This window comes from Carassius gibelio, chromosome A9 (assembly GCF_023724105.1).
Source record: "Carassius gibelio isolate Cgi1373 ecotype wild population from Czech Republic chromosome A9, carGib1.2-hapl.c, whole genome shotgun sequence".
Lineage (NCBI taxonomy): Eukaryota > Metazoa > Chordata > Actinopteri > Cypriniformes > Cyprinidae > Carassius > Carassius gibelio.
This window is the reverse complement of record NC_068379.1, coordinates 14,783,322-14,802,617: the sequence shown is the minus strand read 5'-3', so window position 1 is coordinate 14,802,617 and position 19,296 is coordinate 14,783,322. Positions and strand designations below refer to the sequence as shown.

The 19,296-nt window shown below is 36.7% G+C and overlaps 1 protein-coding gene across 2 annotated transcripts; it reads left to right on the top strand.

Annotated features, from left to right (window-relative positions):
• The first annotated feature begins 2,222 nt into the window (after positions 1 to 2,222).
• LOC128019702 (tryptophan--tRNA ligase, mitochondrial) lies at positions 2,223 to 15,754 on the top strand. Of its 2 annotated transcripts, XM_052605841.1 has the most exons (7): positions 2,271 to 2,388; positions 6,417 to 6,529; positions 9,129 to 9,386; positions 12,945 to 13,025; positions 13,590 to 13,672; positions 13,765 to 13,883; positions 15,230 to 15,754. In XM_052605841.1, exons 2-7 carry the CDS (start codon positions 6,455 to 6,457, stop codon positions 15,676 to 15,678), a joined length of 1,065 nt encoding a protein of 354 aa, XP_052461801.1. In that variant the 5' UTR covers positions 2,271 to 2,388; positions 6,417 to 6,454; the 3' UTR covers positions 15,679 to 15,754. The 2 variants fall into 2 exon arrangements, with proteins under 2 accessions (XP_052461802.1, XP_052461801.1); XM_052605842.1 differs by lacking the exon at positions 6,417 to 6,529 and having other exon boundaries at positions 2,223 to 2,388.
• The last annotated feature ends 3,542 nt before the right edge of the window (positions 15,755 to 19,296 follow it).

Sequence of the window (19,296 nt, the reverse complement as noted above, 5' to 3'; positions counted from 1 at the left end):
ATTTCAGCAGCAAACATTGGTTTACACAAAATACTTCTCACCAGCAGTTTATTTTCTTTCGAAGCAGAAGGGGGGAAAATATTAAAATACATGGAAATCTCGTAAAGCGCTCTTTAGAACTCTTCAATTAAGTGGACCAGTTATTTAACTAGCCAAGCCATCCATCTATCTTTTCATCTTCTCATCAATTCATCCATCCATCCATCCATCAGCTTGGGTGGCAGGCGCCCCGTGTGCTCAGTGTCAGAGGGGAAGGTCTGTCTGTCAGTGTCAGGATGCTGGTGTGTTGATGAGGACTGAGGCCCAGGCCCGGTCCCTGCTTTCCCCAAGCCTGTGCCCTCGTAGCCTTGCCCCGTGGTGGGCCATGGCCCCCTGCCCCTATATATTATTACAGGTGGGCTGTTGGTTACAGCCACCCTGCCCATCTATGAGGGTGGTTGGGCAGATAAATCTGCGGTGAGGAGATGAACAATTAGTAATCTGGGAGGGTGATGAAAGAGGTCAACATTCACGCAGCAGACAGGCCTTTCAGCATGCAATAAATAAGGGGACAAAGATGTTTGACAGTTGATAGCAGAGTTATGCACCACTTCTGAATTGAACTGAGAATGCTGCTTAAAGTCAGACTTCTGAATCTGAATTTAAATGAGGTAGCCAACAGAATGAAAAATTTAATTTAATATAAGGAAGCAGAATTAAAAAGAATTGAAATTCAAAGATATAGTTTTTTTAAGCAGAAAAGACAAAACTTTGCATGAAATGTAAGAAAAAAAGGTTTAAAACCCTTTTGATGATTTTAAGGTTTATGGGCCTTATTGTCTAGAATAAGCATGAAAAATAAATTAAACCTGTCTATTTTCTTAATGCATGTCATTGATGTTATTGTGAACAGATAATAAGATTTGACACTATTTCCATTACACCATGACTTTAATAAATGAACACTTTATTTCCCAGAATGTATTAGGTGGGTCAAATTTCTTTTTTAATTACAATTCAGGAAAGTCTATCTTCATTCAATCCCAATTCAACATTTTGTGGGACAATTTCAGTTCAAATAAAAAAAAAGAGAGATCTTTGAGTTCTGTAGTGAGTTTCAAAGTTGAAATCCGTAGTGTTTTTGTTCCATTATTTAAATTAAACGTTTTAAAATAAAACTGAGCACATTCTGTTTGTTTTTTGGCTTCACTTGAAGTTACATTTATTTGGTTTATCCAATGGTTAAAAATATAAATAAACTGATATTCTTTCGTCATACAAAGGAACCTCAGTAAAGTTGGAAATGTAATTCATGGACCACACACACTCAAACACAGAGATTAGCCACATATATTATTTTCCTAAAGACTATCACGGTGGGGTGCTGCCAGTTCTGTCTCTACCCACCCTGCTTTACTCTCTTTCTCTCTCTGCCTCTCCATCCTTCTCTTTCTGTCACACATACTCAATCACACACACAAAATGTCAAATAAGCATGAGTGGTTTTTCCAAACACCACAAACATTTTATTTTGCTACAGCACATTAAAAGAAGAAATGAAGTGGGGGATTTGTAGTAAAACCACCTTTAATATTTTTAGGAATAAGAGAGAGAGAAATATCCTCAATGTGATATCATGAGAAATTCCTCTTCACAGAGGTGCAGAACAAGGCATAAAACTGGGTGGTCAGGAAATAGATGCCAAAGACACTAACATCCAAAAGAGAGAGCAAGAATGATGCAAACACAAAGTGAGGTTTCAGTACAGACACTCTGCTTGATCAAGGTCTATGTGTTACAGAAGGACAGTCTTGAATATAGAATATATGTGTGAATACAACCAGATGCAAAGGTGAGATTAATCAGCTGCAGATGTGGATATGCTGCAAAACAGAGAACTGTTTGTATCATTTTTAAACATCTGTTAGTAAAACCAGGGGGTCGATAATTACTTAAAACGAAATGCTGGAGTTGGACTGTGATACTTTTATTCTGTCTCAAAACAGAGGGTTTTTGTGCGCTTACAGTAGGTGAAGTGACATTTGGGCAAAGGAATGTTTTAGTAATAAACGTAAATGCTGTCTATGTTCCTCAGGTTATTAGACACAGCCACAATCACTAAACACCCATGCTTTTACAATGACGAAATTAAAAAAATATATATTTTTATTAAAATTATTATTTTTTTAATGATACAAAATATTTTTTTTTGCAGAGGTGGCTTTGAGCTTCTTGGGCTTTTGATCGTTTTGGGCGTATGTCCCTTATTGGACACCGTACGTTTGCGTTTACGAATAAGTAAAGATGGCGCTATCCATGAGATGTACCGTGAAATCTGTCTTTCGTTTTATTCACAAGAGTAGTTCGCATAGAAGATTATTTAAAGCTGGGAAAGCGATGGGAACGACGGTAAGAAAGTCTTCTCTTTTTGTCATTTCTATTATTTGCCAGTTTTGCAGCTTTACGTAGGATATATTTCATGGTTCACCTTCAGTGGAAACCCTCTGCGACAACTGTCATTTCCAGTCTAAACACATTACAGTAGTCTTCACAGTCTTTTCAGATATAGACTAATACAGTGTAAATAACGACATTGTTTAAAAAGAGCCTCTGAAATTGCTTGTGATATTGTTGTGAGTGTATAGTTGTTAAAGCTGTTTAATGTCAGAAATAGTTTGATGTTTGTGGAAGTTTAATTTATTTAGGCAGGATCAGCTGTAACATTTAAAACAGTGGTGATGTGTTGTGAGATGGATATGTAATATGAATATTCAGCATTGCCACCACACGAATAAATTGCATTTTAAAATATGTTCAAAAAGAAAACAGTTATTTTAAATTGTAATAATATTTCAGAAAATTGCTGTTTACAATTTTTATTTATTTATTTTTATTATTATTAAATAAATGAGCATATGATACTTATTTCAAAAGCACATTTTTCCATAGGTTATTTTGTTAAAGGCCTGGAATTTCTTTTTTTTTTTTTTTGCTTGTTTCCATGAATCTATCACTACTTAATTATCTCTTTCCATTCTCATTCTGTAAAAGACAACAGTAGAACTGTTTTAGACAAGTTTTGCAATCGAGTGAGATCAAAAGTTAATGAATTCCATTATTCCAAAGACTTAGTGTTGGATAATGAGGTTTGATTTTCACGTTAAATATAATGCAAATAGTAAAAGAGAGAACAAAAAAAAGTAGATCAAATCTGAATGTTTTACCAGTAGAAAGAAACTTTATATATATATATATATATATATATATATATATATATATATATATATATATATATATATATATATAAAAAAAAAACTATATATGTATTTGGAAATGGGTAATTAACAGAATATTTCCAGAACTAGGCCTCCTTTTAATTATTAATAAAGAAAAAATAATAAAAAATTAAACCAGTATCACTTTTATATTTGGATTATCTGCTCAGTTTGCCTTGTCTCCCTGTTATAAACCATCCTAAAAAGATTTATCACAGCCCCTTTTCTCTGCATTAAAATTCCGGCTTTTAAAGTGAACCAGAGTATGTTAAGGAACTGTTAATTAACAGTGTAAATCCCTGAGTGTAGCACAGTAAATTATAACTAGTGAGCCTTTTACAGACCATGTGAAGCCCCCACTGCCTTGACTTGATTGACAACCAGGTTTTATTTGATGGCTTCAGCACACTTGCCGTGTAGGAATGTGCATCCACCGCTGGCAGCCAGTCTCTGTTTTGTTAACTACAGGCAGTGTGTCGTTTGGGACGCTAAAGTGCAGAGTGCTGCGACTGTGGGAGTGAGGTTACAGAAAGACGTCAAAACCATCCCAGCAGTCCTTTATAACCAGCATCAACTTTTGAAACGAGGTGTTGGTTTTCATTTGTTTTCATTTTCTCCAAATGTCTGGCACTCGTGTGCAAATGCGGACATTCACATTACTGCTAGGTGTGATGTACGTCAAAACATGGAGCATATTTTTGGCAAAGCTAGGGTTATAAAAAGTCATTTAGCTGTAGTGTGAAAAGATGAGCACAGACTTTTCTGTCCAAGTGTAAGTGAGAAGAAAATTTGACCTAATGAAATCCATACCTATAAATAAATATTGTTTATAAAATGTGTCAAATAGTGACAAGTGAATAAAATTAGCACTTGATATGCTTAGATTTTCTCTTCACCAAAACCATCAAGTTTCATCTAACGGATGCAAAATAAATTCTGCATTAACCTTTCACACTGCCTTGAAAACTCTTGTTCTGTTTCTGGAGCTGTTGAAATACCCCTGTTGTGTACGTGTTTTATGCAGTTGTTTAGATAATAAAACTCATGTCAGTTTTAAGCTTTTGTTCCGATCACATCCTGAAACTTCCCTGATTATCCTTCCATACGCTGCAGCAGGATGCAGTGGGCCCTCGCTCCAAACTATGTTATAAAACATGACGCTCCCCCTATCCGGCCCTTAATCGCCTGTGGTCTTAATGGCTGGTATCAGTCATTTCAGCCTTGTGTTGCACAAAAAGGAAACGGCTCTTAATTCTCCTTCAGGTCTAAATGCTCTAACTCTCATGTCAGCTAAAACCATTAAACCTAGTCCCAGAGCCGCCGGAGAGGAAACCATAGGAAAGCAGGCGCACATGAGCAGGGCCTGATTGTATTTATTAATTAGACGATTTGTTTTAACATGTCAGCTAAGCACTTTATTTCATTCTCTGCCATGCAATTCGGTTCATCATTCTGAAGGATGGATGTAATATATGCTCAATAACTCCTCCAGACCCCTCAAGCCCTCATAATATTTTTTAAAATAATTTAGTGTATTTTGGCTCTAAATTCCTGTAGAGTAATGCTGCACTGTAAAAAGTTTTTCAAGTTAATGAGATAATTGGAGCATTTTTTCATATTATTTGTAATATTATTTTTTATATTTTTTATTTTTGTTGTTTCTATTTTAATTGTTTGTGAAATGTTGAATATTGTTTTAAAGTATAAAGAAAGTGAATATTGTTTTGTGTCATTGTTTATTGTCATTGTGGAGTTTTGCACCATACCCTGTAGACTTACGGTTAGCCAAATCGGAGGTAGTTAATTGAATTGCACCCACTATCTGGTATTAAGCGTCTGGGTTCTGCTCAAACCAACAGTCAGCGCTGGAGGAAATTAGAGGGAACAAGGAAAAACACTCTGGCTCAGGAGTTCCTGAGTGTTACCATAATTACACATCGATAAATTTATGAGGTGTGTGCAGGTTATTTTTGCTTCGTTGCGACTTTTATGTGTTTAATTTGTCATTAGTAGACTAGCGCCTCCGTTTTTTTTCCTGTCGAGACTCGAAAGGGAAAAAAGGCAGAAATGGCTTTGTCCTTTATTTGCTTAGTGTAGTTTATGGAGTGTCCAAATATCGCAATATAATCCGTGCAAGGCATTTATCATTCTCCGTGCCAGGCACTGGGTTTTGGTTTGGGTTTTCGGCAGGCTTTTCTGTGTAGCTTGCAAATAATTATATTTCATGTCAGACTAAGCGTAACCTATCTTTTAATATGTAATGCGATCAGCATAGGGAGAATTGTAGTGAAACGAAAGCACTTGGTCCTAAACGGTTCAGGGTTTCGCCTCCAAGCCGCAGTCCGTAGTGGAGCGGCTGTCCTGTCCTGATTATTTTTGGAGCACGGTGCAGCCCTTTCTGCTGGGAGCGCTGTTTTTGAAGGGACTCCAGCCCCATTAATCAGGCCGGGGACCCCACGGTGTGAGAGGGCCCCCAGCCCTGGCTCTCCACACTGTGTGTTTCTGTTCCTCTTCCTGCGCTCTCTGCACAGTGTGAAGCGTAGAGGAACCTCATCAATCTCACCTGTCCGAAACGTCAACCGCAGATTTAATCAAATGCTCCGTCTCCTGCCCCCCTGCCACCTCTTGTACGCGGCCCCCCTCCTCACAAAATACCTCTTCTTTTGCTCTGTCTCCTGCTCATTCTTTCACTGCTTTTTTGGCTTTGTCACTCACGCTTTCTCTAAAGTGTTTTCCCCTCAAATTGGATCTTGTTCCCGTTTCATATTTTTGGTTGTTTGCGCTTCGCTTCAAGCTGAGTGTGTTTCAGTACAGCAAAAACACACATTCCCCACCGTCTCAGGCAGGAGAAGGTGCATAAAAATGATTTTCTGCTCTATACTTCACCAAAGCAGGGTTTTGTTGGGAGCCAAGCGGAGAGTGGCAGAATTAAGGCATGTGTTTCTGCTGTTCAGCATGATGTCTGTTTTAATAGGGTGAGTGAGGCAATGCTGATGGACACCCTAACAGTAAGTTGTGTGTGTCTAAAGCTTAGTGGGGGACAAATGGACTGTGGCGGGAGGGTCAGAGGTGCGTTCAGAAATGGCCTCACACTCCCTCTCTGATATCAGCTCCTGTGGAGAGCTTCTCCACATTAACTGAGCTGCTGATGCTTTCCTGCAGAACTATAAAGGCTGGTGAAAGGCTGTGTTGGGATTGGCATGCAGAGATGGGCGTCTCTGCCAGGATGTTCAACCCTCATATGGACACCTTGGCAAATGAATCGCCGTTGGCTAGTAAGTTTTTTAGTTTACTAAACACACACACACACACACACACACACACACACACACACACACACACACACACACACACACACACACACACACACATATATATATATATTATATTAGTGCTGTTGAACGATTAATCGAATCCAAATAAACTTTTTTATTTACACAATAAATGTATGTGTACTGTGTACAGTTATTATGTATATTTAAGTACACACACATACAGTATATATTTTGAAAATATTTACATGCATATACATTTATATTCTTATATTTTATATTATATATATAAATATATTTAATATATAAACATAACATATAATATGATATTATGATAATCAAATATGGCCAATGGCCATTCTCAAGTCAAGTCAAGTCTGCTTTATTGCAATTCTTCCAAATGTATAGTACATACATACAGAGAATTGAAATTGTGTTGCTCTCAGGCCCTTGGTGCATACAGATAACACGAACAGTAGAACATTAAATACAGATAATAAAATATAAAGTATATTTATACAGATATACAGATATCATGTAAAAAAGAAAGATAAGTAAAGCAGCACACTCTACATGGCAGATAGAGTGCAAATCAGTGAAGTAAACAGTGCAGATATTATTGTAGTGCAAGAGATAGGGAAAAAAAGAACAATAATACTGGTAAGATAATAATACTATGATTTCTACTAATAAGAACAATATAAAATGCATTAAGGATTAACAAGCTTATCTTATCAACTCTTTGTGTGTAGTACTAATTTTTAGTTTGAACTAACTTTTAATGAATTAAAAAACTCAAATAAGAGAACTTTATCAAGTCTGAATGGCCAGCTGTAAAGACATGCTCATTATGTCAGTCCTTTACTGAATTTTAAATTGAACATAAAGTGTTCCCCATAAAGTGTCACCCATGCTGTGCCTAAATACATGTAAATACAATGTCCCTAAAAAACTAATGATCCAAAACCCTCTTGACCTCCACTCACTGGCAGTACAGTCTGTAAAACCAGTATTATTCATGTACTGTATTTAGTTGTTTCTAGACATACTTACTCAATCCTGCACCAACTGCAACACACACAGATAGCCTTACAGTTAAATACTCCTACAAAGTACCTACATGAGTGTAAGAACAGGGATCATAGGTGTACTGTAACGCTGTAGGAATTATTTTTTATTTTACTTATTTATTTATTTTTTGGCTACTTTGCTGCACTGTGGTACAACAGTGTTGCGTTTGTCTGTGTAAAAAATGAGAGAGAAGTTGCTGCTCCTGCCAGGAGTCATCTAGAAGTGGTTTGTGCTGGTGGGACAGCTGAGGAGAACGAGCAAGTCCCAGTGAATCTAAACTGAGTACCGTATTACTGATTATAAAATGTTCCTACCAATATTAAGACTACAGCCACACCTTGATAAATAATGTTACTATGTAATGAACCATCATCACACCAGCCGCTAAAAAAAAAAAAGATTTTAAAAAATCAGATTTTTCAGACATTGCTTCTTGTCGGTACATGGGAGGTGCGATAGGTTGATTATTCCTTCGGTAGTTGGGCCTAGTGTTGTTTCAGCTCATGTGTGATTGTCTCAAATGACACCATTACCAAGTCTGGATGGTTAATGATTGGCCGGAGGGGAAGGTGAGAGCACACATGAACCAGGCTCCGTTCTGCCCCAAATCACTTCTGACACCTCAGAGAGGCCCTGTGTATTCGGGCCACTGCACTGCAATTACTCACCCAGTAATGGCATAAATAGCCTGCTCCTTTCCTATAACTAGCTAATGACTTTGGATCAGTGATTCTGTTCCCTTGGCTATAGACTTCCCTGGAGCTAGACTGATTTCAGATCAGCCATAGATCTCAGATTGTAAATGGCCCCCAAATTAAGTTACTTCATACATACCCATGCAGGTGTTCTCTTGTCATGTAACTGTGTTTTCCCTGTTTTATGCTGCAAAGGTAATGTTTTCTTGAAGTACAAAGATTATATGGCAATTTCAGTATGTTGTTTGAAAGTTGACATACGGATGTGGATGTTTGGAAGTTTTGAATATGAAGTTTGGAAGTTTTGCATCTGAAGTCTCAGTCTGCTAGTAACAATATTTGTCCAGTGGTCAGTGGGCAAGAATCTCTTAGACTAAGGAGAAATGGTCTTCTTTCTCATTCAAAACATTTAAACATGAGCCCTCTGTTTTAACCTTCCCTATCTTTAATACTTCATGGTTTTACAACATTGTACTGCTTTGTTCTGTTGCTGTTTCGGGTAGGACTACTACTGTGATTGTTATTCCATGACTGTATCACTCTTGAAAGCTGCTATTGGCTGGCTGTGAACTGTGGAGTGTTTTTTTATTGGCTGTGGAGCAGTTCCGCTCTAGCACTCTCTCACCCGGTAGGGTGCTCTGTTAGTGTGAAATGTGGCTTGGATTTATAACATTGATAACATTCATAAAACTGCATAGGGCGTCTTCTTTCTGACTCTACACACACACCATCAACTTTCTTTGCCTTCACTTTAATGTCCTCTTTTGTTTCTTCTATTACTGTTTGTCTTTTATTGCCCAAAAGATTTTGTCTTGAACTCTCTCTTTTACTTACAGATCCTCCATAAAGGACAGGTTTTCTCAGGAATCCAGCCCACAGGTGTTCCTCACTTGGGGAACTATCTGGGAGCTTTAGATAGCTGGGTGGCTCTGCAGGACGAGTACAGTACAGTCATTTACAGCATCGTAGACCTTCATTCCATCACCCAGCCTCAGGACCCTCAGATGCTCCGAGACAACATCCTGGACATGGCCGCCAGTCTGTTGGCCTGTGGCATAGACCCTAGTCGCTCCATCCTTTTCCAGCAGTCTCAAGTAAGTCCTGCTTTGAAGACTTGCTTTCAAACAAACAACTTATTAAATCACATTAATTAAGGATTGTTTACCCTACCATGAGTATTTGGTTATCATTCACTCAATGCCATGTCTCTACAAACCTGTATGACCTTCTTTCTTCTGCTGGACTCTCTCTCTCTCTCTCTCTCTCTCTCTCTCTCTCTCTCTCTCTCTCTCTCTCTCTCTCTCTCTCTCTCTCTCTCTCTCTCTCTCTCTCTCTCTCTCTCTCTCTCTATATATATATATATATATATATATATATATATATATATATATATATATATATATATATATATATATATATATATATATATATATATATATATATATATATATATATATATATATATATATATATTTTTTTTATTTGGGTTGAACGATCCATTTAAACCATAGCTGCTAACTAGCATTATATTTTTAAAATTTGCACTTCTTTGTTTAGGCTTACTGCTTAAACAATGTAAAAAAAAAAAAAGAAAAAAAAAAATGAAAGAAAAAATTTATATCGAAGGCACCTTTCAAATAACTGAAATAACAGAAGTCTCATTCTAAATAGGCGTCCAGTCGTTTTATTGGGCAGAACTGCTGGCAGTAAGCTAAAACATATTTTCCATTGCCAAATGTTTATTTAATGGAGGCTAGATTCAAATGTTTATTTTACCAAACCGATTCCTATCTCTACAAATTTTCAGGATAAGGGAAAACACACAGATTAGCTTTCACGGTTCACTTCAAAGTGACCACATAAAGCAGAAAGAGGAGGATAATAATAGATTTTACTGTACGCAGCAACTCACAGTGTTGGGAAAGTTCACTTTCTACATGAACTAGTTCAAAGTTCATTTCACAAATTTTAAAATGAACTAGTTCAGTTCATAGTTCAAACTACAAAATTTTGAACTAAGTTCATACAGTTCCAAAAATGAACTAGTTCATAGTTCTTTTTTTCCATATGTTGCTGCGAGCTATTATTTTTCAAAATGATTGCAACAGCCCATATAGAGTCACAGACAGCAAATATTTTATCAGTTTTAACAATGAAGCTATGCGTCAGATTTCATCTTCATATCCAATTTTGAATCCTTATCTAACCAGGGTTTACATTAGCATTGAGGGGACAGCACTTCCCCCTTGTTGCTTTAATGCTTTGTCTCCCATTCTCACCGACCTTGTCATAAACATCATAAAATTCTTTTAAATGATCATACGCCTTCTTGCTACATGCTGCTGTCGCCTCGATGCCTTTTTTTTTTTTTGATGACGCGTCACGCATGCGGCGGATGGTGGTGCGAGACTGGTGGCTGGTGTTGCCAGATTGGGTGTTTTTCCGCTACATATTAAGACCTGTTTACGGTGTGTTTTAGCCGGTTTTTCGCCTGGAAGGCTCTATAGAAATCTGGCACCCTATTGAACGAAGTTAACCTGAGAGAGCGTGCCGTTCACAGACACCAGAATGAACGAGTTGACAGTAACGTTCATCAGGCAGTAATACAGCACATTCAGTTCACGTTCGCCCAAAATATGAACGAGTTCATGAACTATCCTTCAGTGAACGCGTTCAGGCACAACACTGGCAACTCACTAGTTGTCCAGCACATTTTCTCTCAAATTGACCAACTTTTGAAGGGTAACTGTAATAAGTGTGGACATGTTCTTCCTCTGAGCCACCTGATATGCTTTTAACTGTGTGTGTTTGTGTTTGTTGTGCAGCATAGTGCAAGTGTGTTTTGGGTTTTGTATTTTTTCACTGGAACTTTGCAGCAAGCATGTGGAAACACACACGCACGCATGCGCACAAACACACACACACACACACTCCCCTGATTTTATTCCATTTTAACTTCATGCCACATATCTTGGCAGGACTGAAGACCTCCTATGGAACATACGAGCTCAAGAGCTCAAGACTGTTCCACATGAGAAAATAATACCTTGGCCCAAGTAAAACACTTGACTTCATTGCTAAAATCAATTCAATTGGATCTTAAGTATAGGACTTTGTTTTATAGCTGTATGTGTGTTTGGGATGTATTGCACATGAAACCCTTTTACCACAGTAACATTCACACAACAGAGAGATGTATGTGTAACTTTCTGGCAGACTCGAGTGCGTAAATCTAAGCAAATATGAGACTTTTTCACACTTTCACATTTTTCTTGAATTTATTTTCATGTATGTGTCTAAGGAATAATCAGTCTATATTTGTTTCACTTACTGTATCTGTGTCTCAGCTGGTTGCACTGAACTGACATATGAAGTCAACTAAGATTTCCACCAGCACTATATCAGATTTTCTGCCCTGATTCCTCAGTCATATTCATATCCGCTGTCTTATCCTCTTACCCTTAGATTAGCTAGCTGTAATAAATATCTCTTTCAGCGCTGTGCCATAAAATCACATTTAATGTTCGTTTTTCTCTGGAGTTACATCAGATGCCTCAGAATCCTTTTGTGAGTATGAGAGATGGCGGCAGTGTCGCCAACAACCATAAAGTTTAATTATCTGAAGCAGAACAATTTTGAAGAGTGTTTGTCTTTCAAATGTGTGTGTGTGTGTGTGTGTGTGTGTGCACTTCTAGAGCTCTCTTGGGAACTGTGCAGATTTCACAATGCCAATCAAGTGAGCTCTTTCACATGATTTTGTAACAAGAGAAGGACTAGTTTGAGTGCTTGTGATGAAGTATGAAGAAAGACCTTCATACTGTGCCACTGTGCACCTGTAGAGAGCTGAGGAGGATCTTGTTCTCTTCACGGCCACACAGCAGCGCTACGAAGATGCCTAGTTTGTGTAAAGTGCTGTCACTCAAGAATAATGAATTCATTTCATATCATGAGGGTAATAGATAAGTGTCCACAACAAAAAGAGAGACAATATTTTAATAGTATGCCAAGTTTTTAGAAATGCACTCTTTGACTTTCATGGTGATCATGAAAAAGAGTTTACATTTTAAATTGAGTGACTCTAAAAATGTGGTGGAGCTATACTGTAAAAAGTAATAACATATTGATTTGATATACCTCTTTTATTACTTGTTTTTGCAAATATCATGCATACACTAATGATAAATATTCAAAAGTATGAATATTAATAAGAAATATGCTTATAATAATTATACTTATATAACTTGAATAATATAATATTTATCGTGACTTTCTATGTCATGAAAGCATCAAATTATCTGAAGAGACTTATTAACCTTCACACACATTTGTGAAGGTATCTAGGGGTTTGCTTATGTTTCTGTGTATTTGTTGCACCACATGAATTTCATTTATCGGACAAAGGATTTTCCAATTATTAGTTATTTTGCCTAAAAAAAAGTTAGTATTTTCTATTTCTTCATTATGATGTCAAGACCGTTGCATTCGTTAAAAAATATACTACCGAAATGAATTTTAAATTCAGAAATTAAAAACATACTCATCATAGAACATATGTGTTCAAAGCATTGCATGTATTAATTGCACTTTTCATATATTTTTTTAATAAATTAAATGTTTGTTTCCTGAAATGTAATCATATAATTAATCTGCAGGTCTCAGAACACGCTGAGCTCTCATGGATCCTAGGCTGCCTTACCAGCATGCCTCGTTTACGGCACCTGCCTCAGTGGAAGGTAATTACAACACAGAGTTTTTATCTGCTCGTGAGAGCATGTTAAGTAAAAAGACACATGCTATATTAGAGCCTTCTTAAAGATGGTAACATGCCAGTTTAAATGCTCAGGCCTCCCTCCTCTGTCTGTTGTCCATGTGGCACTGCGACAGGCTTTTCCTGTGCCGGTCATGGGGGGGCGGACCTGGCAGAGAGAGACAGGGCTTGATAATGACTGTGATTCACCCAGAGAGGACAACCCTTTTATATTGCTGCTGACGGAGAGCTCGGCCAGAAGCCTCCCATTGCTGCAGGGAAAACACCTAGCTGTTTACTCAACAGCTGAGTGCATGTGAAACGTGGCAGAAAGTGGCCTTTGGATGCTGTCTGTGTGCGTTAATGTGGCAAAACTCCTTCATTCAGTCCGATGTGGGAAACTGAGAAAGGGTTTGATGTTACACCACATTGTATTAAGAAAACAAATAGACATTTACAGCCAAATGGAATGAAAGGTGCTTCAGATTTATTTCAGACTTTCCTCTCCATTTGTCCGTCCAGTGGTAAACCCTGTTTCTTTCCTTTACAGATGAAGAGCAAGCAGAAGAATGAAGGCAGTGTGGGGCTTTATACGTATCCAGTGTTACAAGCAGCAGACATTCTGCTCTACAAGTACGTCTGGCTGTGCTCTTCATGTGTTTTATTCTTAGCGTGGTTATATTCCCAGCTTGTGTTCGAGAGAGAGTGATGTTATTGTTGTGCAGATCCACACATGTGCCAGTAGGGGAGGACCAGATCCAGCATTTGGAGCTGGCCCAGGACTTGGCCCGCATCTTTAACAACCAGTATGGACAGTTCTTCCCAGAGCCTTGTGCCCTGCTCAGTATGTTTGGGAGTTTTCATTTTTACCTCATGATATTTACTTCCTGTTTTAATCAGCCTGATTTTCTCATAAAGATTCACCTGAGCACAAACCCTGACAAGTGGAGAAGTAAAATAAATGACTCTGTGTCATTCAGCGAACACACAAATGAGTCAGTGCTCTCAAGTGTCTTCTCCAGCTCCCTGCTTTCCTCACTGTGTTTTACACATGCACAACAGCATACTCTTGCAGTTGTGTGCACACATGGCTGGCATGTTGAATCGTCAGTTTAAGCTAGTCTTTCATTCACCATAATAATTGCCATCATAAAAGCCCAATATGAAACCAGTCATGTGTGCAATAGTGCTTTGATTAAAGGAGTGTTTTCTACCTCCTCTATCTGAGTGATGGGGTGATAATGGATTTGGGGGTTTCCCTATAGTGACTTCTCGAAGGACTGGTTCACATCGCTCTTATTACATGTGAAGGAAGACTAAGAGCCAAAGCTAAAGAAGCCAAACAATACCTGTTCCCCTGAAACAAAATCTGACAAAGATCTGACAATTAGAACCCATCTGTGTTGTGATTTCAGAAAGAAATAATATTTACACAACTTGCCTGGGATTCTTAATTTCAATCCGACAAGCGTTTGACCAGTGGTCACTATGTGTAATGCTAATTTCCTGAAATGTATCTTATATAAAGTGGAAAAAAAATTCTTTACTGAATTAAGTCTAGAGTGTTTACTGAATCAATATTTGACTCATATTTTATACCAGTAACTTACTGGTATTAAGTGATCTGATATATTGTATTGTTTTTGTTGGATGTGTCACCAAGGCTGCATTTTTTTTTGTTCAAAGATACAGTAAAAACAGTTACATTTTACTATTTAAAATAACTTTTTCTCTATTTGAATATATTTTACATTTTAATTTATTCCTGTATTGCAAAAGCAGAATTTTCTGCAGCCACTATTCTAGTCTTCAGTGTTACATTATTATAATATTATTCTTTATTATTGTAAGTACTGAAACCTGATGTGCTACTTAATTTCTTTTCTTTTTTGTGGAAACCATTTTTTTTTTTCCTGTTGAATTTTCTAAACTGCATTTATTTGAAATGGAAATATTTTGTAACATTTTCGGTCTTTACTGTCACTTTTAATCAATTTAATGTCTTTGTTGGATTAAACTATTTTAAATATTAATTAACGATTATACAATTCAATATAATATTGTAATTATATATAGTTTATTTTAGTTAACTATTAACTATTTTAATGGAAGTGAATAGGAAACTAAGAAATATTCAGTCGATTTCAGCACAGATTAAGTGTTACATTTTTCCTGCTTTTTAACTCTTAGGTGGCACTCGAAAGGTGAAATCTCTGAGGGATCCATCTTCCAAGATGTCCAAGTCAGACCCCCAAAAGTTAGCTACAGTCTTCCTGACCGATTCGCCTGATGACATTGTACTTAAGATTCGCAGAGCTGTGACTGACTTTACTCCTGAAGTGACTTATGAGCCTGAGAGTCGGCCAGGTGTATCAAACCTAGTCTCCATGCATGCAGCTGTGTCTGGACAGAGCGTGGAGGAGGTCGTCAGGCTGGCTGAAGGTATGGACACTGGACAATACAAGACTGTGGTGGCCGAGGCTATTGTACAGAAGCTCCAACCCATTCGCCTGGAGATCCAAAGACTGAGGGCTGACAGAGGCTATCTTGAGAGTCTGTTAGCCAAAGGAGCAGAGAGAGCTCGCAGCCTCGCAGCTCCTGTGATGACGGAAGTCAGAAAACTGCTGGGCTTCTATTAAGGATTTATAAACCGTGAAATGCAATGAACTTTTGTCCACTTTCTAGCTAAGCAAAAATAAATCATTTTATTTTTTATTTATTGTCATATGAATAACATTCATTCAAAATCATTTTCACTCTCACACATCCCTTAACAAACACACATGCTGAGCAGGAGAAACTGCGCGTCTAGCCAACTTTTCCCAATGTCTGCTCAGGGCTGCTAGTTGACTTAGGCTCCTCATACATGCACTATACATGAGTGGAGCAATGGAGCAATTTGTGCTTGTGTAAGGATAATGTTTTAATTGTATTGCTCTGGTTTTTCCCTTGTAAGAAAAAAAAATCTGTGAAGAGGTGGCAAGATCGTCTGTCGATTAGTAAATGCAGGGCAAAGGCAGGTTAATTAGTACAATATGTTAGAAAGTTCCATGCATTAATAGAATTGATGCACTTAGTTGAATTATTATGTTATACAAGACTTTATACCCATTTATCCCTGAAAACAACAAACAAGTGAATGTAACAAATAAATACACTTATATGCTCCTGTCCACCTTATAAAGAATAAAAGTAGCCAGGAGTGTAATTAGGGGAAATAGGCCTACTAAAAAGATATAGCCTATAACTAAAATATGAAACATACACAGGCCAGATTTTTTTTTAAATAGTGAGTTAAGCATGTAATTTAAATTTGGAAAGACGTTCAAATCCGACGTCTTTCATTTAGGCCTACTTAAATTCATTAAAAAAAAAAAAAAAAAAAAAAACGTTTCCTGCTTGACTTTAGCTTTATAAACTATTTTGTGCTGAATTAATTCTAGGAGAAGTCATCATAAATCATGGAATGAGAAAACATCATTAACTCTACCCGCATTTTCTCAGATTCTTTAAACTGCATTTGAAAAGGTTTCCATCTTCATGTGCTGCAAACATGTATTATTAAACTGTGTTCTGAATTTAAAGAAATATGGGAGGATTAGGTGGGAAGTTTATTCGTTCCTCTGGGCAATTAATGATCAGTCCAGCAAAATGAATCGTTTGTTTAGAGCAGCTATCTGTAATGTAGGCTGACGGAATGACGAGGAGCAGTAAATTTACAGTATACTTCACATTACTCTTCGCTTTGATGTGTCATTCATTTTCGGCTTGTTCAAATTCGCTATTTTTAACAGATGAGGTTTGTGCCAGCTTTGTAACGCTGTATAAACTCCATATGTGCAGCAAAATAGAAATAGTAACTAAAGTGCTACAATGCATGCTTGCCATTAATTTGTTACGGAAGTAAAATAATGAGTAAAACGATAATAAAAACGTGTCCGACATTAGGTGTTTTATCTACGGACAGTGCTAATCGAATGCAGCGCAAGCGATGCGCGGTCAAGTGTTATTTGTAATGGCTCATGTGATGTGAATGCTGTGAGCCCTTGAGCTCTTATTCTGATGGCATTCTTATTCTTATTCAGCCTTTTTTCTTTAATTAAGCGTTAACAAACATCAAATATACTGCATTCATTTACGAAACAATGATGGCACTGCTGTCAAATCGGCTTATTAACTTTTTCTTGGGAAAAGGATGCCGTGTTTTGGAAACGTTTAATCCAGGGAGAGTAGGCTAAAGCCGAGATTTACCGCACCAATAGACGCTCTTCCTTCAGATTGACATTTTACAAAACAGGTGTCTGTCAATTTGTAATTAGTAATAGCCTAAAAATAATGTTTTGCTTATTTTTTGGCGAGGCATTCAAAACAGGACTAAGTGTTGCCTATTTATCCACACCTTATTTAATTTAGACCATTATCACTAATAGATCATTAAACAGGTAAATGAGTTATGGAAAAGGAAAAAATATTCAGTTTATAGAATAAAGCATGGTAAGAAATAGCTACGCCTATTTATCAACGCAATACTGAATCCTAAATCCCTCTTTAAGGTAATATAATGGCTATCATTAAAAACTAAACCAATTTAAAGGATTTGAATACCGTTTCAAAGTAAAATCTTACAGGATCTCGCAGATGAAGCGGGTTAAACTAAAGTAAGCATCAACTCATTTGGTTAATAATATGTGGGCACAGTGCTGGCTGTGCGCTTCATCGCCATTTCAACAATGTATTTGATAAAGAAAAAAAAGCATTAAATTAAAATAATTAAAGTAATAAAAGATAAATATATCACTTACAAGAAAAACCTCAAGCAGAGTTTATACAGAGGGAGGCTACATGAACTTCTGCATTTTATTACCAGCCACTTGAGTTAAGGAATCAAAGTCTAAACCCACAAAGTTTCTTTAGTAGCCTACATTTAGAAGTACATTTCTTAAATTGTCCTATGATTTCTCCATACATACGTTTCTTATGTCTTAATTTGAAATCTTATTTTTTTTAATATATAATTATTTTATTTTAAATATTTATTGATTTGTTTCTAATGCTGAACGGGGGTTTATTAAGTCCAACAGCTTTATAATTTCCAAAGTTGTCATTATTATTTATTGTATTTTATTATCTGGCTATTTGCCGGCAATGAAACTTTAATTATTATTTGTTATTGTGTTATACACAATAAACAAAACATTTATAAATACGCTAAACATTAATCCATTTAGCCTATTGTCATTGTCTAAACACTTATACATTTTAGTAATAGGCCTATTAATATGTTGTTAATTGTTTGGAAAAGCATCTTGATTAAAAAAGCATGCCCTGGCTATTTATTTTGATGCACGTTAACGTGCCATTATATGATAATGTGATAATATGATAATATTGTTTTTCGTTTTATTAAACTACGAAGATAAAACTTCAGTTTTCCAGTTTCATTCCAATTTAAACCAATAACCCAGATTCCAGGAGCCAGTTGGTCTCCAGTCTGTATGCTCTTGACACTTTTATATGAAGCATAATTACAACAGCATTCCGTCTCAAATTAAACAGAAATCCCACACATTCACACGTGCACTTGCTTTCAGTGATTGAATACAGTAAAATATATAACATTTGTTCAACAATGAATGTATTGGTGCTGAACATATAGCCTACACAAGGTGATGCTATTTCGTTAGATGAAATCTTTATTTATTAAAAAACGGATTTAGTTTTGTGAAGTCCAAGAAAACTTTAACGGAAATCTATTAGAAATGCACCTATACATCTTAGACCAGTAGGTGTAGCTTTCTTGTGGTAGGCTATTTATCAAGTTTAATGTTAACCAAAGAGTAAAAACGCAATCAAGCTTATAACCAGACATGTCATTCACCGGGGGAAAAAAAGACAAGAAAACGAGAATATTTACAAGTGCAAATTTTTGACCAAAAGCAATTTTAAAGGTCAAATAGGTTGCTTCATAAACCAGATATTTTACGATGACCCACCGGTGACTAATGACAATTTATTTATATATTTCTTAATAATGAAAGAAATAGGCCTACTATTGAAATTAAGTTATTTATCGCATATAGTCTAAAAATGACGAACTAAAAACGTATTGATTGTTTTCGCAGCAGGAACACAAACAAATGTGTGTGTAAAGACCTCTAATACTAGCTTGCTCTATTCTTTTTTATTCTATCTGTTTTGTTTTGTTTTTATTTATTATATTATTTAAAAGCCCATGCTACGTGTAGCCTACTGTGTTA

Excerpts from the sequence above, each read along its gene's own strand:
- LOC128019702 (XM_052605842.1), top strand. The coding sequence starts at position 2,284 with ATGGCGCTATCCATGAGATGTACCGTGAAATCTGTCTTTCGTTTTATT. Across the intron at positions 9,387-12,944 it reads TCCTTTTCCAGCAGTCTCAA|GTCTCAGAACACGCTGAGCT; the intron begins GTAAGTCCTGCT and ends ATTAATCTGCAG. Across the intron at positions 13,026-13,589 it reads GGCACCTGCCTCAGTGGAAG|ATGAAGAGCAAGCAGAAGAA; the intron begins GTAATTACAACA and ends TTTCCTTTACAG.